This window comes from Buteo buteo, chromosome 19 (assembly GCF_964188355.1).
Source record: "Buteo buteo chromosome 19, bButBut1.hap1.1, whole genome shotgun sequence".
Taxonomy (NCBI): domain Eukaryota; kingdom Metazoa; phylum Chordata; class Aves; order Accipitriformes; family Accipitridae; genus Buteo; species Buteo buteo.
The window spans coordinates 10,841,486-10,865,637 of NC_134189.1; the positions used below are offsets into that span (position 1 = coordinate 10,841,486).

The following is a 24,152-nucleotide window of genomic DNA, read 5'->3' on the forward strand; positions in this document are numbered from 1 at the left end:
TTTAAATTAAATAGGATTGACTAGAAAACGTTTGTAAACCTGTCTTGTCTAATCTGGGAATTTTTCAGTTGCTAAAAGCCTTCATTAGGCTTTTTTTCCATAGTTTCCCCGTAATTCATTTTAATGGTTGCAGAAACAGTAGCATTTTAAGTATTTTAGTTCAATTCCAGACAACAGATTGTTTAAAAACCATTAATAGCCACTAGCAGCCTGTCTACACTATTACTTACGCAACTAAAAATGTAGAATTGCATGAGGGCAAGTGCAAACTTACCTAAGTCTGTCTGTACAAATATAGGTAGTTGTACTATTAACTTGTAAGAGCATGTAAGTCCTGCCACCTGAACTACAAGTCAGTTCAAAACTTTATTTATGGGATAATTAACTTTGTATATTATCTGTTTATTTATTAACAGGATTGTTACAGCATGGATTTTTAAAGACTTCCATTAAGGATTACAAATCAAGTTCATTTCTTGGCACTCAAACATTACCAAATTGAAAATTTTTGTGAAACTTAAAAAAATCATAACATTTCAAAAAACAAATTAACACTGTGGAAATTTCACATGATATTACAGAGCCAGTTAACACTTGCAGGAATTTCTTAACTAAATGGAATTAATTTGCTTTATGCAACATTTGAAAACTTTACAAGTCAGAATATTTCTTCACAAGAGACTGTTGACTGAACTTTCAGAGTTAAAGCTTAGGTAGCAGTTCACTTATGGACGGCTCTACCTTGTTGAAAGCATACTTTTTAGAGGTTGAAAGTAAAAGGGAAAGAGGCATCAGGTGAATTCCAAACAGAAATGTAATGCTTTCAACAAAACTAGTAGAAGCTTTCACTGTTCACCAAAATTGATTTGAAAAGTGGCTTGCGCTTCACTACAGTCACATTTCTTAAATCTGAGAACTACCATCCCCGGATACAATGCAAGAAGTTAAAACTACTTCCTTTGTTTTCATTACACATAGAGCATACATCATGATCTTTTAGGCTGTTTAAAAATACAGAATATATTTGTGTGTTCTGCACAAGTTATTTCAGATCATGCATAAAGTATCCGCATCTGTCAGACTTAATTCCTTGTCCTTATACTGGTGCCAAACTGAAGATTACCATGAGAAAAAAACCACATTTTTAAACAGACCTTCTTGTAAACTGAGGTCTTAACAGTTTTTAAATTTTCAATCTTTAGCAGCTTAGAAAAGGAATTACATTTCTGTTAACTGATGAAATGGGGAAGGAACTGAATATGGTAATAAAAACCTCACTATATTAGCCCAATATCATAAAAGCAAGCCATGGATGTTAACAGCAGTGTCCTATTTTTCATGCAAGTTGTGTTAAAGATAAAATATCAGCAACACCATAGTAAACATTTTTACTTTATACAAAAAAGTGAATCTGCTTGAAAAGTACATGCAAGTGTGCTGGCTGGAGTTTAAATAAATTTTTATTCATAAAAATTAAAATCTTTACTTTTTAAAGGCTAGTGTGATCAATATTTACCTGTATGAATTATAAACAGAAGAAAATAACTCATCAACTTAATTTGCAACCTAAAATTCCCTAATTTTAGGATTGTCCTCAAAAAAAAAAAAAAAAAAAAAAAGAAAAAAGCTACTTACAGCACAGTAAAATTTCCTCAAAAAGTAACTGTAATCTCTGGTATAAATATTCCAATCCCACAGACTTTCTTTCATACTGACATACATTCCAAAATTTGGAAGAAGTTGTGGGGATTCCCTTTTCCCTGGCCAACTTAATCTGTTTTTAAAAGAAACACTTATTATCCCGTCACAGTTTTGAAATCTGTTTTTATTTTTCAGGTCTGCCAGGACAAATCTACTGTCGGGTGGTCCAGGGGCTTGGTCCCAGGAGGGGGGGGGGGGGGGGGGGGAAGGTGTTCTTGTACCTGATTATAAACCCCAACATTTATACACAAGCTCCAGTGCACATGAATAACTTTGCACCCACGTTTTAGTAGGCTGTTATCGTTTGCAAGCTCCAGGCTAATTCTTCCTACATGATACTCCATTAAATGAAGTTCAGAGTTTTGTCTGCAGTTTTAATGTTTGGGGGAAAAAAAATGGGGACACACATACATAGTAATACGGTAGACACCTCTACTGTGCTATAAAATTGATACCTCCATCTGTCATAGTGCATGCAATATATTGATGAAAGAAAATACTCGGTGCTCTCTTCTCTTCACAGTATTTAAACTTCTGTTGTAAAAGCAGTTTAAAACTATGCCACAAGACTACACCATCCATCTTAACCACAGGCAACCTGTTTAGCAAGTCAGGCACTGGAACTTTAATGTTTTTTTCCCCAAGTTCAAATGAGACTGTCACTGAGACAGTAGACTTGGTCTGCTTTAATTTGCACCAGAAAGCTGGTAAGGAAACATCTAGAGCCATTTATTATGTGGATTAAATACGACTTATTTTGCAAAATACAGCATATTTTTCTGTTTGCAAATCAAACCAACTGTCTTTACATGAGCAGATTTACACAGTTGCAGTACACAGATAAGAGTTCATAAATAAAAATTCTACTCCGTATACCATGCCTAGCAATTTTCAAGTCAATGTAACCTCCAACGCCTATAAATAGTGTGGCTGGTACAGTCTTCACCAAAGATGTGTCTCACGAATCTCTGCAATGATCTGACTGGCTCGCTGCAGGGCCTGCACACAGAAAGACAGAAAAGCCAAAGTTACTTAGTTTTTCTGAAGAGATTTCTCAAAGAGAACAGCAGCAGTCTGGGAAGTGTCATGTTAATCAAATTAAAGTTAATCATTTTCATTATGAAATAAGTGGTAACTACCTGCAACAACATTGCTTAACAACTCTGAAGCCTTCCATCTGCAAAAGATTAGGCAAGCGGAAAATACTACCAAGCAAAAGGTAATAGTAAAACATAGCATAGGTGTCATTAAATCATTTCTCTAGAGAGGTAAGAATTAAAAATTGAAAACTGAACTTCCAGTTAGAAGCAAAAAGAGCTCATTGTCATTGTTTTGAACAACTTTTACGTACTCAGTGTTCCAAATAACACCTCTTAACATTTGGTATTTATAAATAAATTCTCAAAAAGGGCTGGCTCACCACACACAGTTTTAATGCTTTAAACCTTCCTCAAAATAAAAAGGGAAACTGTACCTATTTTATATCGCTTTTAGCATTCTGGTGCATTCATTACAGTCTAGCCTGCTAACCTTTGCAAATTTAAAAGCTCAGAATACCAACTAATACTAACATTATTTAAAGGATTACCCCAATTTGGGAAATCTGAGCTATGAGTTTGGCCCTATAAAGTTTACAGTTTAGAAGACTGTTAACAGACACTTCCCCTCACTCAAATGTTGATTATATAATAGCAAAGCTTAAACTTGCTGCAGGTGGTCTTGGACAAGCAGTATCTCAGAGTATCCAATCTCTCAAACACGTGCTGTCTGACCACACTGCATGTGAGGGAGAAGCACCTCTTGCTACTTCTTCAGTGAGTTGAACTGGCAAAGGGACTCTTTCTATGCAGTTTAACCAAAAGCAGCGTATTTCTGATGCAGCTGATGCAGACACTGATACACCACGTAACTGAACAATGAAAAAAACAAAGAGTTCTGTAACATGGACACGTCACAAACACCCTGTCATACAGATGTACACAGGGGTCATCAGAATTGAATCCCAACAGTCCCACTGTTCGTATTATGGGTTACTGTCTAGATGCACCAGCCATTGGCCAGCAGGCTCTGTGTGAATCATACAGCACTTAAAATACTGTAAGCTTAATCCCCCAAAACAGAACTGCTGAACACTATAAAATAAAGTTAAATAAAAGCAAATTAAAAGCAATGTTATAACTCAAAATAATGCCAGATTAGAGCTTCTGCTTTATGTCCAAAATATAGTTTAAGTCACTTCTTCCCAAGTACTCAATCTACATAATACTTGCTGGTCACATATTGCTTTTAATTCCTCTAGCAGAGAGACTAATACACCGGCATACTCTTAAAAAGCAGCAAAGAAAAAAGGAAGGCAAGTCTTCAAAAAATCTCACATTTATATGGTTTCAATTTAATTAACTACTCCCATGAGCTCCTGATCTTTTTAATACCTTTAGCATGTCAGCTGCCTCTTTTCTGCGCTGTGCCATGTCCTCAGATTCTGTCAGAAGGTCATCCAACAACAAGGATTTATACAGCTGGCCTACCAGCTCACTCTGAAGAGTGTCTTTTACATGGTTCACCAGAAAATGCATCACTGCCTTTGGCACACTGCAAGCACATAAAGATTGTTTCTTCAGAATTATTCAAAACGAGTTCTGCTCTAGATTGAAGAATGCACAGTGTAATAAGTAAGCAGCTACACACAGCCTTGGCTCAGACTACCAGGAATATACCACTACTGTAAAAAAAAAACTCTCTCTCAAGTAAATGCAGTATCTTGTGCTATTTAAGAGCTGTTGAATTTCTTCCAATAGGATAGCTGCATGATATATATGAATATGTGATATACATGAATATATATATAGTGTAAAAAATAAGAATAAATTATGTTGCTCACTAGAGACCAACCCAAGTCTCCACTGTGCTAGGCATGACAAAAAGCTAAGCATTTCAACCCTAAAATCAATCTTAATGTGAGAATGAGAAAGAGGCAAAGAAAGAATGCATATATCTGATCTTACTTAGCAGATGAACTGAAAACAGGATCACTGTTCAAACACTGGGCCACATTATCTCTGATATCGAAGAGCATAATGTGAGAGCAAATTAAAACTGCAAATGGAGTTTAAGTGTGAAAAATATATGTGTCTGGAATGGGGACAGGCAGTAACCAATGAGAATCAAGAATAATCCATCAGAAAGACACTACAGAATCTGTAGAGCAACATTTTTCAGCTCTGTTGCCAGGCTAAAAACACCTGAAAGAAACCACTGCCTTAGCTCTGATTGCCATGCCACTAAGCTTCCTGAAAAAAATTCCAAGTATTGAATCTAGCTGAACCTGATTGTCTTTGGGACTTAGGATATGTGTAGCAGTACTCTTCTGAAAAAGGGAGGGAAAATATTTACATGAGTATTGACAAAATCAAATCATCATACTAATGCATACTAAAATCTGGGGATATAAACACAGCATCAAAAATTGAATTAGTGCACGTCAGGTTATTTCAGAGTAACAGTAACTGACAATAAAAATACTGATGGTTGTTCCCAACTGAGAAATAAAACATATTAGTTTAGGCAACCTTGTTGGTATAATTCTTAGCAGCAGTATTTTGCAACTAGAGTGGACTGGGAGTTGACATATCATCAGTACTGACTCATTAAGTAGCAACCACATCACTCTTCTAACATGCCCATAGCCCTACACCTAAATCAAAATAATTTTCATGGGTGATCAAGAGTTTTTGCTCATTCTTAGAGTGCTGCAATTGTCACTGCAGAATTAACTTGACAAGGACCATGCAAGTCTAAACAGCCAGACCCAAGATCAACACATCTGAACTTTTGGAATCATACTGCCAAGTTTGGCTGGGAATTTTGCCACTGTATTCTGCTGCGTTATGATTCTTTACTAGCCAGTTGTGGAAAGACTTCTGGGAAATCATGATGAGAACATATAGATCTATTAGTACTCAAGTAATTCAGTTTACATCCTCCTTTCAAACCAATACATTGCAAGTTCTCCCAAAGAAGAGGTTAAGAAAGAAGCCTAGAATATTTTGGAAGTCACCTGGCTAACAGTGAAAGCAACCCAAAACTCAGGTTCAAAGCTCTGTGGGTACAGATACCATCCAAACCATCCAAGTAAGAGCATGAATTAGTTCTGCAAGTATAATATGGGACGGACATGAGTACCATCTTCGAAAGGTATTTCCTAAAAATATTTCTGAATTAGGTGAGGATGTCCTAATACATCAAATTTATAATAGTTGAGATAGCATTTTATTTTTTTCCTTATGTATGCATATTTACTGCAAAGAATGTGAAGGGATTGTTTAGAATACACAAGGAGGTAACACTACTAGTACTAACACTGCAGTAAAATTAAGGTAAACAAAGCAATTCCTTGCCATGAAATACTAAAAATTATATTGAGGAGAATATTAGTTTACTGGATAGAATAAAACTTCTATGACCTCACTAATCTGCTCTAAACTCTGGTTTCCACACTCCTGTATTTCCCCCCAAATTTCCCATATTTTATATATATGTTAGGTCTTTCCTCAAAGACTTAAGCAAAGCTAAGTTTTACATCATTCTTCATTAAAAAAAAAAAAAAAAAGTACAACAATTTTTAAGCAAAACTTTAAAGGCATTTTCCATAGTGGAACACAGCTGAAATATTACTTTTATGCTATTTCCATCCTTATAGCTAAGTACTAGAAAACTTAGCTGCAGTAGTTCCTATTCCACCTTCCTGTTTGAAATAGGAGGAAATAGTCCATTAAAGAAAACAAGTGCTTCTTCAGGCTTCTTAATTGTGTGAAGGATCAAGTTTTACTGTTGCTGCCCCTTCTAAAAAGAAAAAAAATAATTTTTTTCTCTCTGCTTACAAACATAAGAACATGATAAAATAACAAGATTATATACATGACTCTTGAGATACCACAACATTTGTATGCCTTAAGTATTTCTAGGAAGTTTTGTTTTACCTGTCCTGAATGTTCTTCCTGACAATAAGGAAGTAAGATTTAATAAGTCGTTCAATCACTTCACAATCTCGTTGCTCACGGGCAGAAAGTTTGCGTGCAACAGGTACAGGCTATGTAAAAAAATAAAAACCACAGTTTACCAACTCTGCTCATTTGCCTAAGTAAATAAAACTCAAACTGTGGAGTCTAAAATAAACTATTGCTCTTTTAGTCTGATAGTTTGATAGATGTAACCAGTCGTGCAACAAACCTCTCAAATCTTCAGAAATAAAATTAGAGACATGTCAAAATCCAGATCTGTGAAACAAAGGTCAGAGGGCACCACTACTAATTTATTTTTTTTTAAAGCTCACTAAAAGAACTAAGCTCTCCAAACACTTAAAGGATCTCCAATCTATTTTTAACTTAAGTGTTTTTTAATGATTCTTTTCCTCTAATATAAAAATGCCAACTTCAGCAAAAAAGAGCAGGAATTTGAGTTGAGACATGAGCTGAGATTGTTTCTCTACAAAGAGCTATCTAGACAAGGAGTGCACTTGCACAGGAATTTGTGAAAGGAAGCCAGTTAGCCCAAATCATAGGCTGAAACTGGAGCCGGGGGAAGGATGAAAGATTGGGCAGGCAGGAAAGCAGAAGTGACTGGGTAGAGCTCCCTGTCCCTATAGTGGTATCTATTTACAAAGATATCATACATTAGTAGCAAAATTACAAGATCTGGATGTAATCAAAATTACAACATTCAGATGTTTTTCCTGAGCCTGAACTACAAAGAGGAGGTATTTGTCTTTCATGACTCACCACATCTAATAGGTTTACAGCATGTCCTTTTTGAGGACTAGCAGGTAGAGCTGCAGGTGGCTTGGATTTTTCCTCTGCTGATACCTCTTCCACTTTTGAAGGTTTCAGCATTCCTCTCCAGACGCCTGTTCCAGGCTCCTGAGACACATCTCCCGCTCCAGGAGCAGCCTGCACAAACAGCACAATGAAGAAACGTTGGAGAGTTAGAACTTAGGCATTGCAAAGTAGTGTCTGATCAAATCTACTATTACTGAGCTATAGGTAAGACTCACTAAAAATTAGATTTTCATATGTATATTCCCTTCATTCTATTCTTCACATTCCCCACCTTTGTTCTCCCTTTGCTGCTTACAGCTGACACAAAGTACCAGTAAAATGAAAGCTTTTAAAACTCATATTCTTCCTAATGATGGTATGAAGATGCCTCACATAAAGAAGCTCCCCAGCATTTTAAGGGTCTACAAATCACTTCTGAAATATGGAATGGTCTTCCTAAATCATTTTGCTTTTACCACTTTTACCATACATCCTTGGAGCAATACAACCTATAATATCAGGATCATTCTGAAAGTGTGTTTTGAAGATTACCACAGCTCTTGGAAGGCTTGAATTTAAATTCTTTGGTATTTTATTTAAATATAAACTGCAGCGTCTTACAATAACAGCTAAAAAAATATGCACATTTATGTTTCCAGGTACCACAGATATGAACATACTTGTGCTGCCAGACCTCAATTTACAGAAGGCTTTTTTTGTACCAAATCAAAAGAAATTAAAAATCTCCACCCTCTGGAAGTGAAGATCAGAGTTTCTGGGAAGTTCCAGACAAAGAATGATTCACTGATCTCCTGAGAAAAGGACGTAACACCCAACTCTTAAACATTAGGAATCACTGGACAAAAGAAATATTAGTAGATGGTATCCACCACATGTTAAAATTCATATTGAAAAACAAACACAAACAGTTTATTTTGATGTGGAACAGTGGTAATTTTTATTTTGTAGCTTTTCATGAAAAAACATTCAAGGTCATTCAAGGCTCTGAACTACTACTACTTATGTTTTGTTTCAGATATAGGAGGAAATAAGCTAAATTTATTTGTTGTGTTTACAATTAAAACACCACAGGCTGATCTTGAGTCTAAAAAAGTGAGAAACAAAGCACAGCAAATAGAATACTAACAGTTGCATACTAGGAGGAAACCCAGCTAAACTGTGCACATCACACATTTTATTAAAATTGCACAACTGTTCAGAGGTGCTGTAAAAAAGACACTGTAAGAATTCCAATCAACCCCTGCTAATAAGAGAGAACCATTGATGAGGAAAGCTCCACTATGTTATTTCTGATTGCAAGTCAGCTATTCAACATGCAAAAAACCCTATGCCATTCTCATTCAGTTTTACTAAGGAACCTGCTCTATCTCCAAAGTAGTTTCAGAAACAGAGCTACATTCTTTCACAAGAAAAAGTGTTGGGTATGTACCACCTAATAAAGGACAGGTTTTGTGGGAAACACAAATTAAACCAAATTTGGCAGCTTCCTGCAATTTCTTAAGTCACAACAGTATCCTCACAGTAGCTTTTGATTTCTTTTTAACGTTTGCAGCATATCAGAACCTCTAATACTCTGACGAAAATAATTGTTAAAATTCTACTCCTGACTCGATTTTGACTTTGTTCAGGACAGACTGACAGCTTTGCACTACAAGCTGAATGTGCATATGCAAAAAGCTGAAAGCCTAACTCCTCTTGGTACTACTAATACACAGACTTGTGACTACCCATCTTTTCTGACTCCAAGTGAAGGCAATTAACAAAAAAGTCTTTACAATAATGAGCTGTTATTTTAACACAAGAGACAGCACACCTAAAGTGTAAAAAACCACTGCAGAACACATTTCACAAATATAAGTAAACCAAGGACTGAACAATTACGTGAAACAACAAAAAGGAGGTTCCGTTTGAACAAAGCCTATAAGGATTCCCTGCAGGAAGCAGGAAACTCACATTTTTAGCTTATCTTCTGTCCTCCTTCTTTAACTGTCAACACATTAAAAACATGCAGTTTAACAACCATGCTGAACACTTTTGATTACAATACTGTTGCACCAAACAATCTACTGACTACAGTTTGAGGCAAATTATGCTGCATACTTGCACCACAATATAGTGCAACCAAGAGTTCAAACAGAAAGCAGTGACTTTGCCACCTAATGGCACATCTTTACCTGCCACTGCACTTACTAATATCAGTAATGCCAAGTAGACTATACTCTGCAGGGCATACTGTGTCAGTGACAGAACACTAAATACAAACTGCTTTCTGTACCATCTGCGGTGCACCACAACAGAAATGTGCATGCAGTGCTTATAGGAAAAATCAAGACAGACCTTGCCATCAGCCTCAGCAGAAGCAGCAGTAACAGTCTCCTGGGAGGCAGGTGTCAATGCACCTGGAGCTTTAGTAGACTAAGGAAGGTAAAAAATGCAGGGAGGGGAAAAAAAAATAAAATAAAATTCAACTGAAGACCACCAAATCTACCTAGCAAATTTCATACACTTTTACCTACTAGTATCTTTAAAAAAAAACAGAGAAGAAAATATTTTGAATTCGCAAGCAGAACAGTAATATAAGCAGAAAAAAAATTACAAAAAAAAAAAAGTATCTCCAAGACAGTTAAGAGACTTTTGGCTTATCTGGCCTTCAATTTCATTTCAGCTCCTACAGTGATGATATAAATACAAAGTCAATAAAAAGAAGAATCAAAGAGCACTGAAAGCAATCTCTAGATAGCTATCTTAAATTCGCAGTTCATCCATCAGCTGGCTTCTACTGATTAAAGGCAGTAATACTAGATCCATTCTGGGACTTTGTCTCACTTTTTAAGCTAACAAACTTAATGAACCAATTTCTATCAGCTGTAGTAACTCCTGTTACAACCTGTGAGGAGCTTAAACTGTATTCTGTATATTTGGATTCCAAATATGTCACATAGTATTAAATACCTAACTGTCTAAAATTCCAGCTGATTGTCAGACCATTCATTTCTATAGCCAGGCAATGTTTTCCATGACACTTGGTTCTTCCACCCATGTACTTACTTGTCATTGAACTAATCCCCAAAACCTGTTAAAACTAAGCAAGCTCCAGAGACAAAATACATGACTGGATTATGGTGATCAACTGAAAACATCACCTCTACCATTTTCTCCCAAAGAAAGCAAGATTGCAATAACTTGCAGTTTTAAAAGCCATTTGCAAAAACAAAAAAAAACCAAAAAACCCAAAACCAAACCAAAACAAACACCAAAAAACTCACCACCAAGTCACTATGTTGGCACACTGAATATTTTAAATCACTTGTGTATCTTTTGAAATCAGTGTGTCGCATGCTTAAATTTATGGCTGAAAGTTCTGACTCCATATTTAACATCTGCAGGTATTTTAAGCCTTACCTCAGATGACATTCAAGTAATAAGGGTAATATTAATGTAAATTTATAGGCAAGTCTTCAGAAATCCCAGATTTAAAACCTGCCAAAAATTGCATTTTTGGAAGAAGAAAATAACATTCCACTTCTATCTTATGAAATTGAAAGAAAAAAAATCAATACCTGGAAGCTCCCAGGACTGTTACTAGGGCAGCACACCAAAGTTTCCAATAATTAAAATTGATCAACTTTAAATGAATAAATAAATAAATAAAAATCAACATTTATTTACCTTGTCTCGTGGCCCAGTAGAAAGCAACTCCCGGGCTAACCTGTTACGCCTTTGTTCCTTTAAAAACAATCCAGCAAGACCTCAATTATGTATTACTCTGTATCAACACATATGCAAGATTCATATTTTACAGATGACTTACATTTTAGAGACAAACACTAGTAATTTCATCTCATCCAGTGGCTATAGTCATGCTATATGATCCTATGAAAACCTCAACTATTTGGATAAAACTACTCTGATTACCTGGTCAAAAGTAAATTCTCAGTATAAAAACTTTTGCAAAACTTTTTGCAACACACTCCATAATCAAAACTAGAGCCTTTAAAAAAACAAGATCAAAGCTACACAGTTTGGCTCAGCATAGATACCCTACAGGCCTCATTAAGCTTTAAATCTTCGCAGTAATCTAAAAGGATTTGATTCTGTGGCCAGCAGGGTTAACTATGATTAGCCCAAAAGGAAGGAGGCAGAATTCACTTTATAGTGAAACAGAATTTGAAGCAATCAGGACAAACAAAGATCTGATTTTTCTTGAAATTAATAATTGATTGTCCACTGAATAAGGATAAGATGTTTTACTTGCTTTGTTTCTTCAAAAATTTCAATGTCCTGTTCAGGAAAACATTGGGAAAGAACTAGTTTAAGTAACACACGATAATACGATAAACTCATATGTTCAACTTCACAAAGTCCTAATTTTTGTACTCACAGCAGTTTGCACACACATCGCTTCTGAACTAGATTCAAGAGCAGTCTACCAAGGCAAATTCAATTGCATACCCGGTCAATATAATATTTACGTATAGAAGGTAAAAGGTTAGAACTACAGAGCAGAAACTGTAACAGAAGCATTTAAAAAGAATGCTACTATGAAAGTATGTGTTGGATAAGCAGGGCAACACAAGAATATTAGTGAGCTCTTAGCCAGATGGATGAAATACTGCAACAAAATCAGATTGCAAGAAAGAATTGAGCAGATCGGTTGCAGAACAACTGCTTCTATAGGATGATGACAGCAACAACTATTATCAATCAAAGCTGAGCTTGAAAAACAGAAAGACTACTGAAATTGTAAAAGGCTTATGGGAGATTGATGGAGAAAGTATCTTAGGGAGATTGAAGTGTGGTAACACAGGGATTCAAGAACAATGCCAAAAGGAAGCAGAAATTAGAACCGGAATACAGGAAACAATATTTGTATTATCCTCTCATGAATGACAGGAACATTATACATATTGATACATTCTGTCAGAGACAAAATGCAGTTACTTCAATATTCAAGAGTATTTCACAACTTTCTATTTGAAGTTTCTCTTCCAAAAATGTCATTTAATAGCCAATACTCAATTAGGTGCCCATCTTATTTTCCAGACAGAAATACAGGCAGAATTATTTTCAGTGAAATATCAACCACTGTTCCTGAACGTAATATACAATATAAATCTAACAAATCAACAGATCACAAGATAAAAGAGTATACACCATATTTGTAATATATCATATTTTTATATTTCAAAATGTAGAACTGTGCTTCAATGAAAGAAATTGAAGCATTTGTTCTTTTACCAATTATTTAGGCTCTCACTTAAAGGAGTCAGAAGACCTTTTAAGAGGCTGTATTTTCTTACCTCTAAGTTGTTATTCATTAAACCACAGGCATCAGCAAAGTCTGGATGTTTGGTATTGATATAAGCTAACTCAATGGCCACTAAATTATGAACCTGCAATGCAATGTCATTCACAGTTAAAAAATTCAGTGAGTAAATCTAATGCTAGTGAAGAGCAATGACCTATAATGCTAGAAAGCATAGTCTAACTGTCCATAGCAAAAGACCATTCTTACTGCCCCAAAGACATTAAAGTTCTGATCCAGAAGGCAAGAAAGGAATTCATTCATTCATTGCAATACATTCAGACCTTCAGCTGTTTTGGATGTTACATCAGTTTAACTTGTTAGCTTCATCAAGCTAACCCCTCTCCAGCAATAAACAAACAAAACTCAGCAATTTAATGAGCGTAAGCTAAATAGTAATGAAGCGAGCTATATAGTCAGCCTTCAGCCACAAGCCACATACAACACTTGAACCAATGAGAGATGGCTCACTATAGAGGATAGCGAGCATACAGAACAATTTTTGCTTTTCACATCAAACATACAGAGTCAATAACTGAAACACTTTGTTTTCTCCCCAATAAGCAGCCCAAAGCAGACTTCTATATTAAAACATATTTACTCAAAGCTAGAAATTGAATTTTTAGTTCTCACTAGCCAAAGGGCATTACAAGCAAAATCAACATTTTGTGTTGAATTTATCTCCAAAACACACAGAATAAGGACAATTTCATTTTCATCATTGCATCCCATCTACAGTAAACGCACAGCTTCTGTTACAAGGGAGGAAAATATACCTATATCAGAAAGAGTAGGAGATGTTAAATCCAAGTTTTAGTAAAATTCTTCCTGGGAAATTGAAACATAGGGGACAATAAGCTGAAGAGGGTTTCCCCCATCTTGTTGGTTTTTATGTACCTATCTTCTAATATAGACGTTTCAAACTGTGTAGATACTAAAAACCTAGCTATTTAATAAATATAAGTTAAGATTCCTTTAATAATTTGGGTTCCTGACATTACAGAGCAAACAGAACCATCAAGAAAGACTCCAGAAAACACACACTTTTTCCAGCAAAACTATAGTAGATGGAAAATTACCATTTCATTTGTGACAGGAAGTCTTCTACGCAGAAGACAGGTTACTACTTCAACTATGGCATCGTGCAATTTAGGAAACCTCAATAATTCCTAAAAACAAAACAGAAATTTACTGATAAGACTTCCAGAATTTTTTAGGGAAGTTGGGGTGGGAGGACAGCCCAATAATTAGAAATATAATTCTAAAATATGCATTTTTACCTGTGTACTGTAATTACTACAATGCTGGATAATCCTCTGCATTTCTTCATGAACCAGCTCCACACAGCGCAAGCTAGGTTCTTCTAAACGTTTGATTTGCCTTTTTACCAGCAATTCAAATGAAACTTCAGGAACAAACAAGGCAGGACGGGGTCCCTAGTTCAAAAGGAGGGAAAAAGCTGCTAAATTGTGTATTAAAACAAAATGTATTTATAAGAAGTAGTATCTGATGAAGCCCAGAATAAATCAGGTCACACTGCTCGCACCCAAAAGAACACTCAGAACAGGTCTTAAAATATGTTACACGGATATTTAAATATAAAAGCTATAAAATATAAAGTTATTACCTTTAAGACAAACAGTATGGTAAATAATGATTAACCAGCATCCTTATAGAATCTTGAGGATTTCTACCCACTAATGTCACTGTAGGCTTACAACTACGAATAATTCTTTTCACATTTGTGGATTCATGTTTAAAGGAAATTTATTAAAAAGGCAAGGACATTCTCTTCCTAACTTCAGAGAGAAAAGTTACCATTATTTATTTGACAGTCCTGGGTATACAATTCTTACTGTAAGGTAGGTGGGTTTTCTGTTAAGTATAATCATAACACAGTGTCACTGATTTACAGTGTTTTGGATAATTTCCTTTATGACTATACAGACAAATGCTTAGCTACACAGGAAACATTTTTTACTTGAAATTTCCTTTTTTTGAAAATTAAATGAGCTTTAGAAACATAAATATGTGATACGTCACATAAAAACAAGACATCTCTCCTGTTACTAAATGCTGTTTTATGTTACGTTTACAGAAGGATAGAAGCATGCACACAGATCATTGCTGCAGAGTACCTAATGCGCTAGAAGTTTGAGTAATTATTGACCATGCAGAAACCTGACTGTCTGTCCACACCCAACAGAACAAAATACAAAAGCAGACAGCATCCAAAGTCAAGCTCTAAGGAGTGAACATTCTATATACTGCAAAATTTAAAAGCAAACTTACTCTGTTAATTCTTAGTAACACCAATTCCCATATTCACAAGAAACCGAACCTGTCATGTAAATACGGAACCATTGAAGAGTTGTGTCCCTTATATAGAATTAAAATATCTGAATGTGTTCTAGCCCATACATCTCAGACTGAGTCTTCATAAGTAACAGAAGCGCTTAATGCAAAATAAATGCAGAGGCAGCCTTCCATCACCATTTCTGTAATACATAATAGCTTTAGCATAGGGTTGCCAAAGCTGGGCTTGAGCTTTATTTCAGCCTGTAAATAGTAATGAGATGTAAGCATTCACCTTAAACTCATTCCATATAGGATAATGGCTGCAAATTTGGATTGCAATTAAAAGACCAAAAAGCAGGATCCAGCCTCTTCCTATTAACTCATTCAGCTGAGACCATTAATTCACAGGACTGAAGGAGCACAGATTTGTTGCAACCTTATCTTCGAATCCAATGTACAGCAACAACACTTATAAATACAGAAGAACACTCACAGTAGCATTTCTAATGGCAGTCAGAATATCAATTGTGTTAAGGCCACCCAGCGGGTCAACAGATTCTAAAGTTCTTCCAAAGGTCTCATGAAAAATGTAACAGATTCTAGCCCCACCGCATCTGAAAATAAAACAACAACTGAAGCAGCAAACAAGAAAAAAGCTCTCATTGCAAAGATTTTGTACAGTTACTTGGATTCAAACATTTTTGAGTATGTTATGCTCTAGTGTAATACTATTGCTGGCTTTCATTGGCAAGAGCCACTTGAAGATCAACTCGATCTAACTGTTCAGTCAATATTCTAGAAAAACCATTCGCTACTTACAGCTCCGAAGTCTCTATGTATTTTGCTGTTCCTTCAATAGTGTTACAATATTCTGTGGCAAATTTGGTAATAAGCTGCAATAAAGTGGCACTTTTGTCCTCAACAGGTTCCCCATAGCTGTTTAGCAGAGACTGGTACTGAGCAGCTAAGACATTGATTCTGGTTTTCAGTTCTGGCAAGCAATCCCTGATATGATGCATCAGTAGTCTAAAAATAGAAAACAGTGCCTCATTAGAAGGGACGAAAAGTTTCAGCTTTATCATCTCCATTAAAACAGAGAAGAGACAGAAAATAATCACCAAAAGAAAAACACTCAGGAAAATTACAGTAAATTCAGAAACTGAATTTGGAACCAAACAGAGTTTTCCTTAATGTATCACTGTACAGCATCAAAAGAGAAAGGAAAGATAAAAATAAATGTTTACACATATTTCTAACACACCAATTTATATCTTAAATATAAAAGCACACATTTATTTTATTTTACATAATATGTAATACCTGTTCAGTGTTCTAGCAAGATACTTGGTTCCGTTTCGATTGGCTAGGGAAGGATACTTCTTTTGAAGAAAACCATACTCATCACGAATGGAATCTGCTACACTCTTCTTATTGTTAATATCCAACTGACTCCTGAAGTTAAAAAAGACAGAGTTACACACTATTTAATAGATGCAAAGTAAAAATAGTTTACACTTCTGCTTTTCTGGACAGGACATCTGACAGCTGGTTTTTGCTTTACACACGTAACTCATCTTCCTTAGACAATGAACGTTTTTATTCGTTGTTCATGCAGCATAGTCAACAAATCAGTATGGATAGGAGCTGTACACAGGCTAAGCAACACTTTTATCAAAACTACATGAGATTTGACCTAGTTAATGCAAAAAATGAAGTGAATAGTACTATAGCCACATGCAGTTAGCACTAATACATACAAGATCTGTATGGGATCAGTGCTAATGTGAACAGCGGACCAGCAGCATCGCTCAAGCTAGAAAACAGTGGAAAGAAGTGACACTAAAGTTCTTTTAGAAGTGTCCCTACTCCTTTCTAGATTAGCAGTTGGTTGAGTGGAAGAACAACAGACAGGCTTTTGAAAAGTGAGTAAAAAGCTTCTCGCTTGCTTATTCAGAAGTTTATTTCAGCATCAAGTCACCTTATTCTTAAAACCATATTAATGGTTAAAAAAGCCAAAAGCATTACTTCATATTAACACAGTTTTAAAAATAGCATCAATGTGCCCAGACAGACCTGTTTACTACTCCAATGATGCCAAGTTTTACTGGAATCACTCTTCCCATGAGCACATCCATAGCATCAGTGCCAGCATCCATGAGATCCAGCTTTGTGATAACAGCAAGGGTTCTTCGACCTACCAGAAGGAAAACTCACTCACAGGGATGTTTTGTCTTGATCAAGCTAGCTAAAACTCATTATTCAAAAAGTTCCTCAGACAGCTGCATGAAGTTTAATACTGCAAACCAGCAAAGACTAGCGCAAGAACATGTGGTATTTGTCAATCTGGAGCCCCTTATTAACAGGAGTATAAGAAAGTACTTGGCAGGTACTGCTCCCCACACGGATCTGGTTAAAGAAACAGGTTTAGGCACCATACAGTTTGAAATTATAGTAATTACTGATTACAACAAACGTTTTTGCATGAGGTTAGAGGCGTTACTAAGCACTCGCGAAGAACACTAAAGTAAGGCAAGGCAGGGAACTCACAAGTGTGAATGGACTGAACATATTTCTAGCATATATGTAGAATCAGATGTAATGGCAATCTGTTTGGAACTATATTTGAAATACCACTACCCACTGGAGAAGCTGCTAATGGAGGCAACAGGCCCACTTCCCAGCATAGTGCATCAAATACATAACTGAAAGCCCCAAGACTGAATGGCTTGAAATCCATCCACTGAAGAAGCTTTAGGGGATTTAATTTTGCTAATGAAACATATTTTTATTGAATATGCGACTGAATGTTTTCCAAATTAAAACTAAGCTTCATATTAGACACTGTGGAGGAAAAACTGACCTAAATTCATTAAATAAGTAAATATGGCACATCTAAACAGGTAGGCTAACATGTACAGGGCTTGTATGGGACCTTAATATTTCCTGGGCTCTTGGGTCTGGAAAAAACACAGCGAGAACTTTTTCTTTAAAATATAACACACTTCTCAAGTCTAAAAATAAACCAGTACCTCAGTGAAATCAGTAGATTCTTGGGTCCTGAAACTTTCAGAATAATGCAAGTCAGAGAGTCTACCTACTTTAGTACTTCAAGTTCTCATTACATACCATTATTCCTACAGAACCTGCAACATGAGCTGCCACTCCAGATCTTTAAGGTTTAGAATTTTGGGAAGTGATCCAGAAGTCACAGCTGATCATTTTTACAAGGGTACATTAAAAGGAAAGGGTCTGCTGCCTTGAACCAGGACAATTTGACTGAGAAGACTGCCAGAAAAGGTTCTCCCTCAAGGTTACATGGCTGTGGAACACATAAAGGCTTAAGGACAGGCCAAAGCAGACTTGGGAAAACTGAAAACAAGCAAGAAATGTTACACTCTATGGGAAGAAAAAATTGAGGGTAAAGCATACCAACACCAAATTTTAGCCTAATTTCAGTATACCTATGTTTAGAGTATACTTTTCCATATCCTTTCAAATCACCAGTGCCATTAATTAGTCAATGATACTGAGAGGACTTTCTACACACAAGAAGCAGGTACCCAGTAACTTCGGATCTGTTTCAAAATCATTAGGTAAATATAAAATGATAATCCTCTTTTTAGAGTAAATCAAATCAGCCAGTTCTGTCACATAAATGCAGGGCACCAAAATGGATACTGACAACATATATTAATTTTATTCTTATTAAAAGTCACTAAACTAACAGCTAGACAGTCAATTACTAGCTGCAGGATGGCGTATTTTCTCTACTAAAAGAAACAACATTGGACAATAAAGCATGAAGTCATCATAACAGAGCTCTGTAAACTACTAAAAATCACAGAACATTCTGTAATGCTATTTTGCTGCTCTGGAAACAGAAGCGGCTCCTATGACTACTAAAACAGTTATCTGGCCTGTTCGTAAGCCAGAAATCTATTAGATATTAATTCATCACAGCATCCTCTGAGTTGCAGAGACTGCAGCAGAAAGTCTTTAAGTAAATACAGTAATTGTATTTTCTAGGAAATGCAATGACATTTGTTTCTCTTACTACTTTTTGCCCAAATGACTTATTATTTTAGGATTTAATTTTAAAAAAGAAGTTGAATTACAGGATCCAGTTGTTCTTGCTGCTTACCATCTGGATCCACCTCCCGTGCAATTTTAAGTGCTTCTGAAGTGGCCATGTCTGTGTTAGCAGCTGTAACTGCCAGAATAATTGAATTTGGGTTGCTGATGAATTGAAGGATTAGCTCTCTTATTTGAAGTTCAATGTCCTTAGGCTGATCGCCCACAGGCACCTAGAGAAAAAACAACATAGAACTGCTCAAAATGGTGTATTTATGCCGTGTGTGACCACTCATTGAAAATTCATATCCTATACCATGGTATAAAATAAAGTTTTCCAGCCCTTTCCTTCTCCCTTCACAAAAAAACATGAAAAAAACCAAGACCTTGCAAGGTATAGAAGTCAAAAACACTCTTCTCGAAATAAGAATCAATTCAAATTATTTGATACTGTAGTCAAAAAGACTTGGTATCCAAGAACCACCTGCACAACTGGCAGAGTGGGGTATGTACATGTGCACAGGCAGGGAAAGAAGTCATCTTGTCATCAGAAACCAGCACCAGAAAACCAGATCTTAAACCAGAAGATGGTGACATCTCGAATTTATGTAACCACCTACTTAACCTGAGGAAAGCTATTTATCTAACAATACAGAATAATGCCAAATAGTAAACATACACTCATTTCAAAACACACTGTTCACAATGAGTCAGAAAAAAAGCATTCCACATCTTACCTTTGTCATTCCAGGTAAATCCACAAGAGTCAGATTTACAACATTAGATGAAAAAATCTTAAGATGAATAGGTTCAGGACTGATCCCCTAGAAATATATTAATAATAAAAATTAATCACTGTACTGGATTGTTTAAATGCACCCTTTAGAAACCCAAAAGCTGTAGTTTCATACGAGAAAAAACTTTCTTTCATCATGCACCTTACAACTGAGGAAAAAAAAGCCAGCCACATCTGTCCACCAATTCCTTTGTCTTTGGAAGCAGGCATGTTTCCCCCCTCAATATAAGCATAGCAGCTTTTATATTCAGCAATTACATAGATAGGCAAGAATAGAATACTTGCTTTTATAATTACACATAAAGCCATGTATGTGGACAAATGGAAACAAGTTTAACTCAAAGTTCATTTTTTTCACTATTACTACAGAAGCTTTGAAGTAAAGCAACAGCAATTCTCTGATTTTCTTTTAGCTGAAGTCATTTATCTCACAAACACAGTGAAAAAATCTTAAGATAGCAAGCAGCACTACTGTGTTCTTCATTAGAATAGTTCAATGCTTTTCACTTCTAGCTGCCAAAACTGTTTAAGGAAGGTTTAAGGTGCAAGAGAATCTATAGCAAGACAAAGATGTACAGTGCAACATTTACCTTATTATTTCCTGAAATCCTCTCTGTTTCATTTTCAATTTCCTGACGAATTTCATCAAAATCCGTATAGATCTGAAGCACAAAAGAAAAAAATTGTTTAAAAATCAAAGACAGCATACGCTTACCTAACTACAAAATAATGCTCTCTTCTCCAAGAGATAGTGAAAAACTCTGTAACTAAGTATACAGAAGGTGAGGAAAAATAAGAACGACTATTAGCCCTTAAGCTAATGCTAACAGCAATCATCAGTGCTAAAAATTACAGAAATTGGAATCCTGGTATTTAATCTGTTGATTAATACTGTGAGATGGCAGTTATTAGCACTTACTACCCCATCAATGTCAGACAAGCTATAAAATATTTTTCACCTACAGAGAATTTCAAACACTTAATTCTACTTCTAATCTAGTTGCAATCCTTTGAAGTTAATAAACAAAATGTAGTCTGAACCCCTTCTCATCTCAAAGGGGACAAACAACAAGGACAGAGTTTCATTTCAGAACATTTCCACTCTTGTCAAATCTATTCTCCTTCCATCAATCCAAAATAACTTAGCATAGAGCTACCCTTGCACAGGTTCCCTCTGCATTCCTCTCTACATATCCTTCAATTTCTAGCACTGCCTAGAAGGTGACGAAATAAGTTTAAAGTAATAAGCACTTAAATAATTCATCTGCCAACAAAAAGATGACTGTCTGCAAGCAAAGAATTAAGCTTTGACTCTCTTATAGAAGTCCTAGGTCATCTCAGTTTCTGCTTCTCCCCCTTGATGAGCATTAGGTTTTTCCCTCCTCTTCAGCGCTTTCTAATAAACCTCTGAAGTAGCCAATGCTTCAGTGGACTGAAATGACTTGTGACTATATACTTCCTTGTCTTTGCAATTTCCATTCTAATTTCTCCAATACACACATGCACAACAAAAAAACCCCACAACAAAATAACACAAAAAGCATTAAGATAAATAACTCAGCAGAATCAATAACCCACACAACAGACAACCATTGATAAACTTTCTGTCTTGAGTTTAAAAGAATGTTTCCAGAATTTTTCTACTCATAAAAAGCAAAACAGAAAATCCTCAATACTCTGGCATATAGTATAGCAGGTAGAATAATCTTCTTTTTGGAGAAGTCAAGGGAAGAGATACAGAATTATGTGTATATATATATATTAAAAAAATAGCATATTTATGACACTGCTACTCTATCAACAGAGTAAACATACCTTATTTTTGGTGTGAAGAAATTTACCCCACTCTTCAGCATCTATCTCTGAAAACAAAGAATTGATACATGAGGAAGAGGAAGCAAATGTACAATGACATTTTTCCAAGAACCTGTTTGTTGAAAACTACAATGCTTTTTTTTTTCCCAAGCAGCAACAGAAAAATTAGTCTGCTTTCTACTGTTAGATGTAGACAGCTCAATACAAATTTATGATTCTGCTTATGATTCTGCCTATTTAAACACTGCATCTCATTACTCTTTTTCATTTGTCTCTCTTACACAAGGTCCACCTTCTTAATTGTGACTGAGCCAATCAGCTATCCTACCATATTTCAGAAATGGTCTAGTCCATTAAATATCAGCTTGCAACAGAAAACAAGAATTATTAGCAATAGCTTAAAAAAATCTGAAAAAAATACCAGCTTTTAGCATCTTTTCTTTTACCATGCAAGCAAGATCAAACTACAGCTGAAAGAAAAAGTTAGAAAAACCTGTAGAACCAAAACCAAGCAAACAGAAAATAAGTAAGAATTCTGCATAACAATGAAGTCTTAGGAGAACATGTCTCTTCCCAAATCTGCCAAGGACCGAACATCTTAACTCTTGTCAGTCACCACCGATGTCCGGAATTACTTGGGGGCTATTCAAGAGCAGTCCCAGAAACAGCAAAGGAGGTTTTGGCAATTCCTGTTTTGTAGCGCAGGCAGCAGTTTGAGTAACACTGCATAATACTCACACTTCCACAGCTAGGCTTCCAAGCATTAGTCATAAGTTCCATTTCAAATTTTTAGTTTGTGGTCATTTCCTCTCTGCTCCCTGATACAGCAATCTGCTCTAGAAGAATAGTCTACAAGAAATTTGGCCATTTGGCAAACACACTAGTTACCTATAATCACGTCATCTTTCAAAACATTTTTGCCACTCAAGTTGAATTTCAAGATACTGAGCAATAGAGATTTTTTTAAAGGATTTGGGAATTAAAAGTGCAGGAAATTCTATGAAGCAGCAACAGCACAGAAGAAAAGCAAAAATCATCTCATTCTAACGCAACAAGGTCAGAAAACTAAAAATCAACCAGATCACAAGACTCAGCAAAATAATCAATCAACACAGTAGCCAAAGTGTAAAAGTAAAAGTGTAATCAACAATAAAGTGGCATGAAATGTATGTGGTTTAGTGTATATAAGCATGCACTTTATGTGGAGGGAGGAAAAGCAAGTGGATAAAGGCAACCTTTAGAAAGGTGTCTTGGATTTTTCCATGTAGCAGGGTCTGCAGTTAAAGAGAAACAGCATTGAATGATGTTTAAAATTTTTAATCATATTTAATATAGCATTTTGTTAACTTTCAGTACCAGACTGTATTACAAAGATCACAAATGCATGCAGACAGATGTTCATGCTATTCTACTATTGATGAGAATGTGTAACATATTAACAATAGGCACAGAAATAAGATCTTAACTAAACACTGATAAATGATGCATATTAATCAGATACTCTATACAACAAAGTTTACTTGATGATGACTTTATTATTGCTGTTCATCTAATTCCAACAGCTCACAAGATTTTTATCTGAGCACAGAAAAGAGCACCATTAGGTTCTGCAAAGCTGAACTTTGGCAAAATACGTTCCTCGTCATTTACTGATGGCAAGAATGACAAAGAGTAAGGAAACATTTTTCATGTCACTGGAAATCGTATTACTGTATGGGAAAGAAATCTTAAGTTTTGTACCAGTCTTTCTAATGCTCAATTAAAAAAACTCATTATGGCAGTTCTGAGACAGATTTGAGAAGAGACAACATTAGCTATCATCCTTCTCAACTTTTAACTTTCTGAAATTATTTATGGAAATCCCATTACAAAAAAATAAACCTCTTTATTGAAGGGTTGATGAGCTTACAACTCTATATTTTTACGTGATGCTAGTACAGCACCATGGAAATGCAAGAATCAAACAAACTGGCGAAGACGTTTGACACATGCCTGTTTGGCACAAAATGCAAGTAGCACAGCAACAATCAATTCAGTTTGGAAAGCCTCGTACATCTGGGGAGTTATTTTAATGTCTTGCTTAGGTGGGCAAGTCAAAGTTTTATCATCAGTGGAAATACATTGATTTAGATGGAGTGGATCCATTAAGATAACAAATTTTTAAAACCAACTGCTTTTATCCTTACTGTTCTGCAGGCACATGAGCTATGAAGAAACCATTGTTAGGAGGCAGCTTTTGTTTGTCTTGGTTAGTAAAGAGGCAAAATTACATACCAGTCTCCAAAATAATTGCAAAATGATAGGGCTTATTAATTCCAGGTTATTAAACAGT

At 35.7% G+C, this 24,152-nt stretch overlaps 1 protein-coding gene across 4 annotated transcripts in view; it reads right to left on the reverse strand.

Annotated features, from left to right (window-relative positions):
- Positions 1-347: 347 nt before the first annotated feature.
- Positions 348-24,152, reverse strand: part of DNM1L (dynamin 1 like) — a 40,247-nt gene continuing 16,442 nt past the window's right edge. The window contains exons 3-20 of one of the 4 annotated variants that reach the window (XM_075050898.1): positions 23,056-23,094; positions 21,821-21,867; positions 20,596-20,667; positions 19,947-20,033; positions 19,280-19,442; positions 17,212-17,332; positions 16,459-16,590; positions 15,958-16,164; positions 15,632-15,752; positions 14,121-14,276; positions 13,920-14,009; positions 12,836-12,928; positions 11,205-11,261; positions 9,873-9,950; positions 7,479-7,646; positions 6,681-6,790; positions 4,134-4,293; positions 348-2,700 (exon numbers count right to left, since the gene is read on the reverse strand). In XM_075050898.1, the coding sequence (XP_074906999.1) occupies positions 2,644-2,700; positions 4,134-4,293; positions 6,681-6,790; positions 7,479-7,646; positions 9,873-9,950; positions 11,205-11,261; positions 12,836-12,928; positions 13,920-14,009; positions 14,121-14,276; positions 15,632-15,752; positions 15,958-16,164; positions 16,459-16,590; positions 17,212-17,332; positions 19,280-19,442; positions 19,947-20,033; positions 20,596-20,667; positions 21,821-21,867; positions 23,056-23,094 (1,958 nt within the window). In that variant the 3' untranslated portion in view covers positions 348-2,643. The remainder of the gene's footprint in view (positions 2,701-4,133; positions 4,294-6,680; positions 6,791-7,478; positions 7,647-9,872; positions 9,951-11,204; positions 11,262-12,835; positions 12,929-13,919; positions 14,010-14,120; positions 14,277-15,631; positions 15,753-15,957; positions 16,165-16,458; positions 16,591-17,211; positions 17,333-19,279; positions 19,443-19,946; positions 20,034-20,595; positions 20,668-21,820; positions 21,868-23,055; positions 23,095-24,152) is intronic. The other 3 variants (XM_075050899.1, XM_075050900.1, XM_075050901.1) reach the window with 3 other exon arrangements.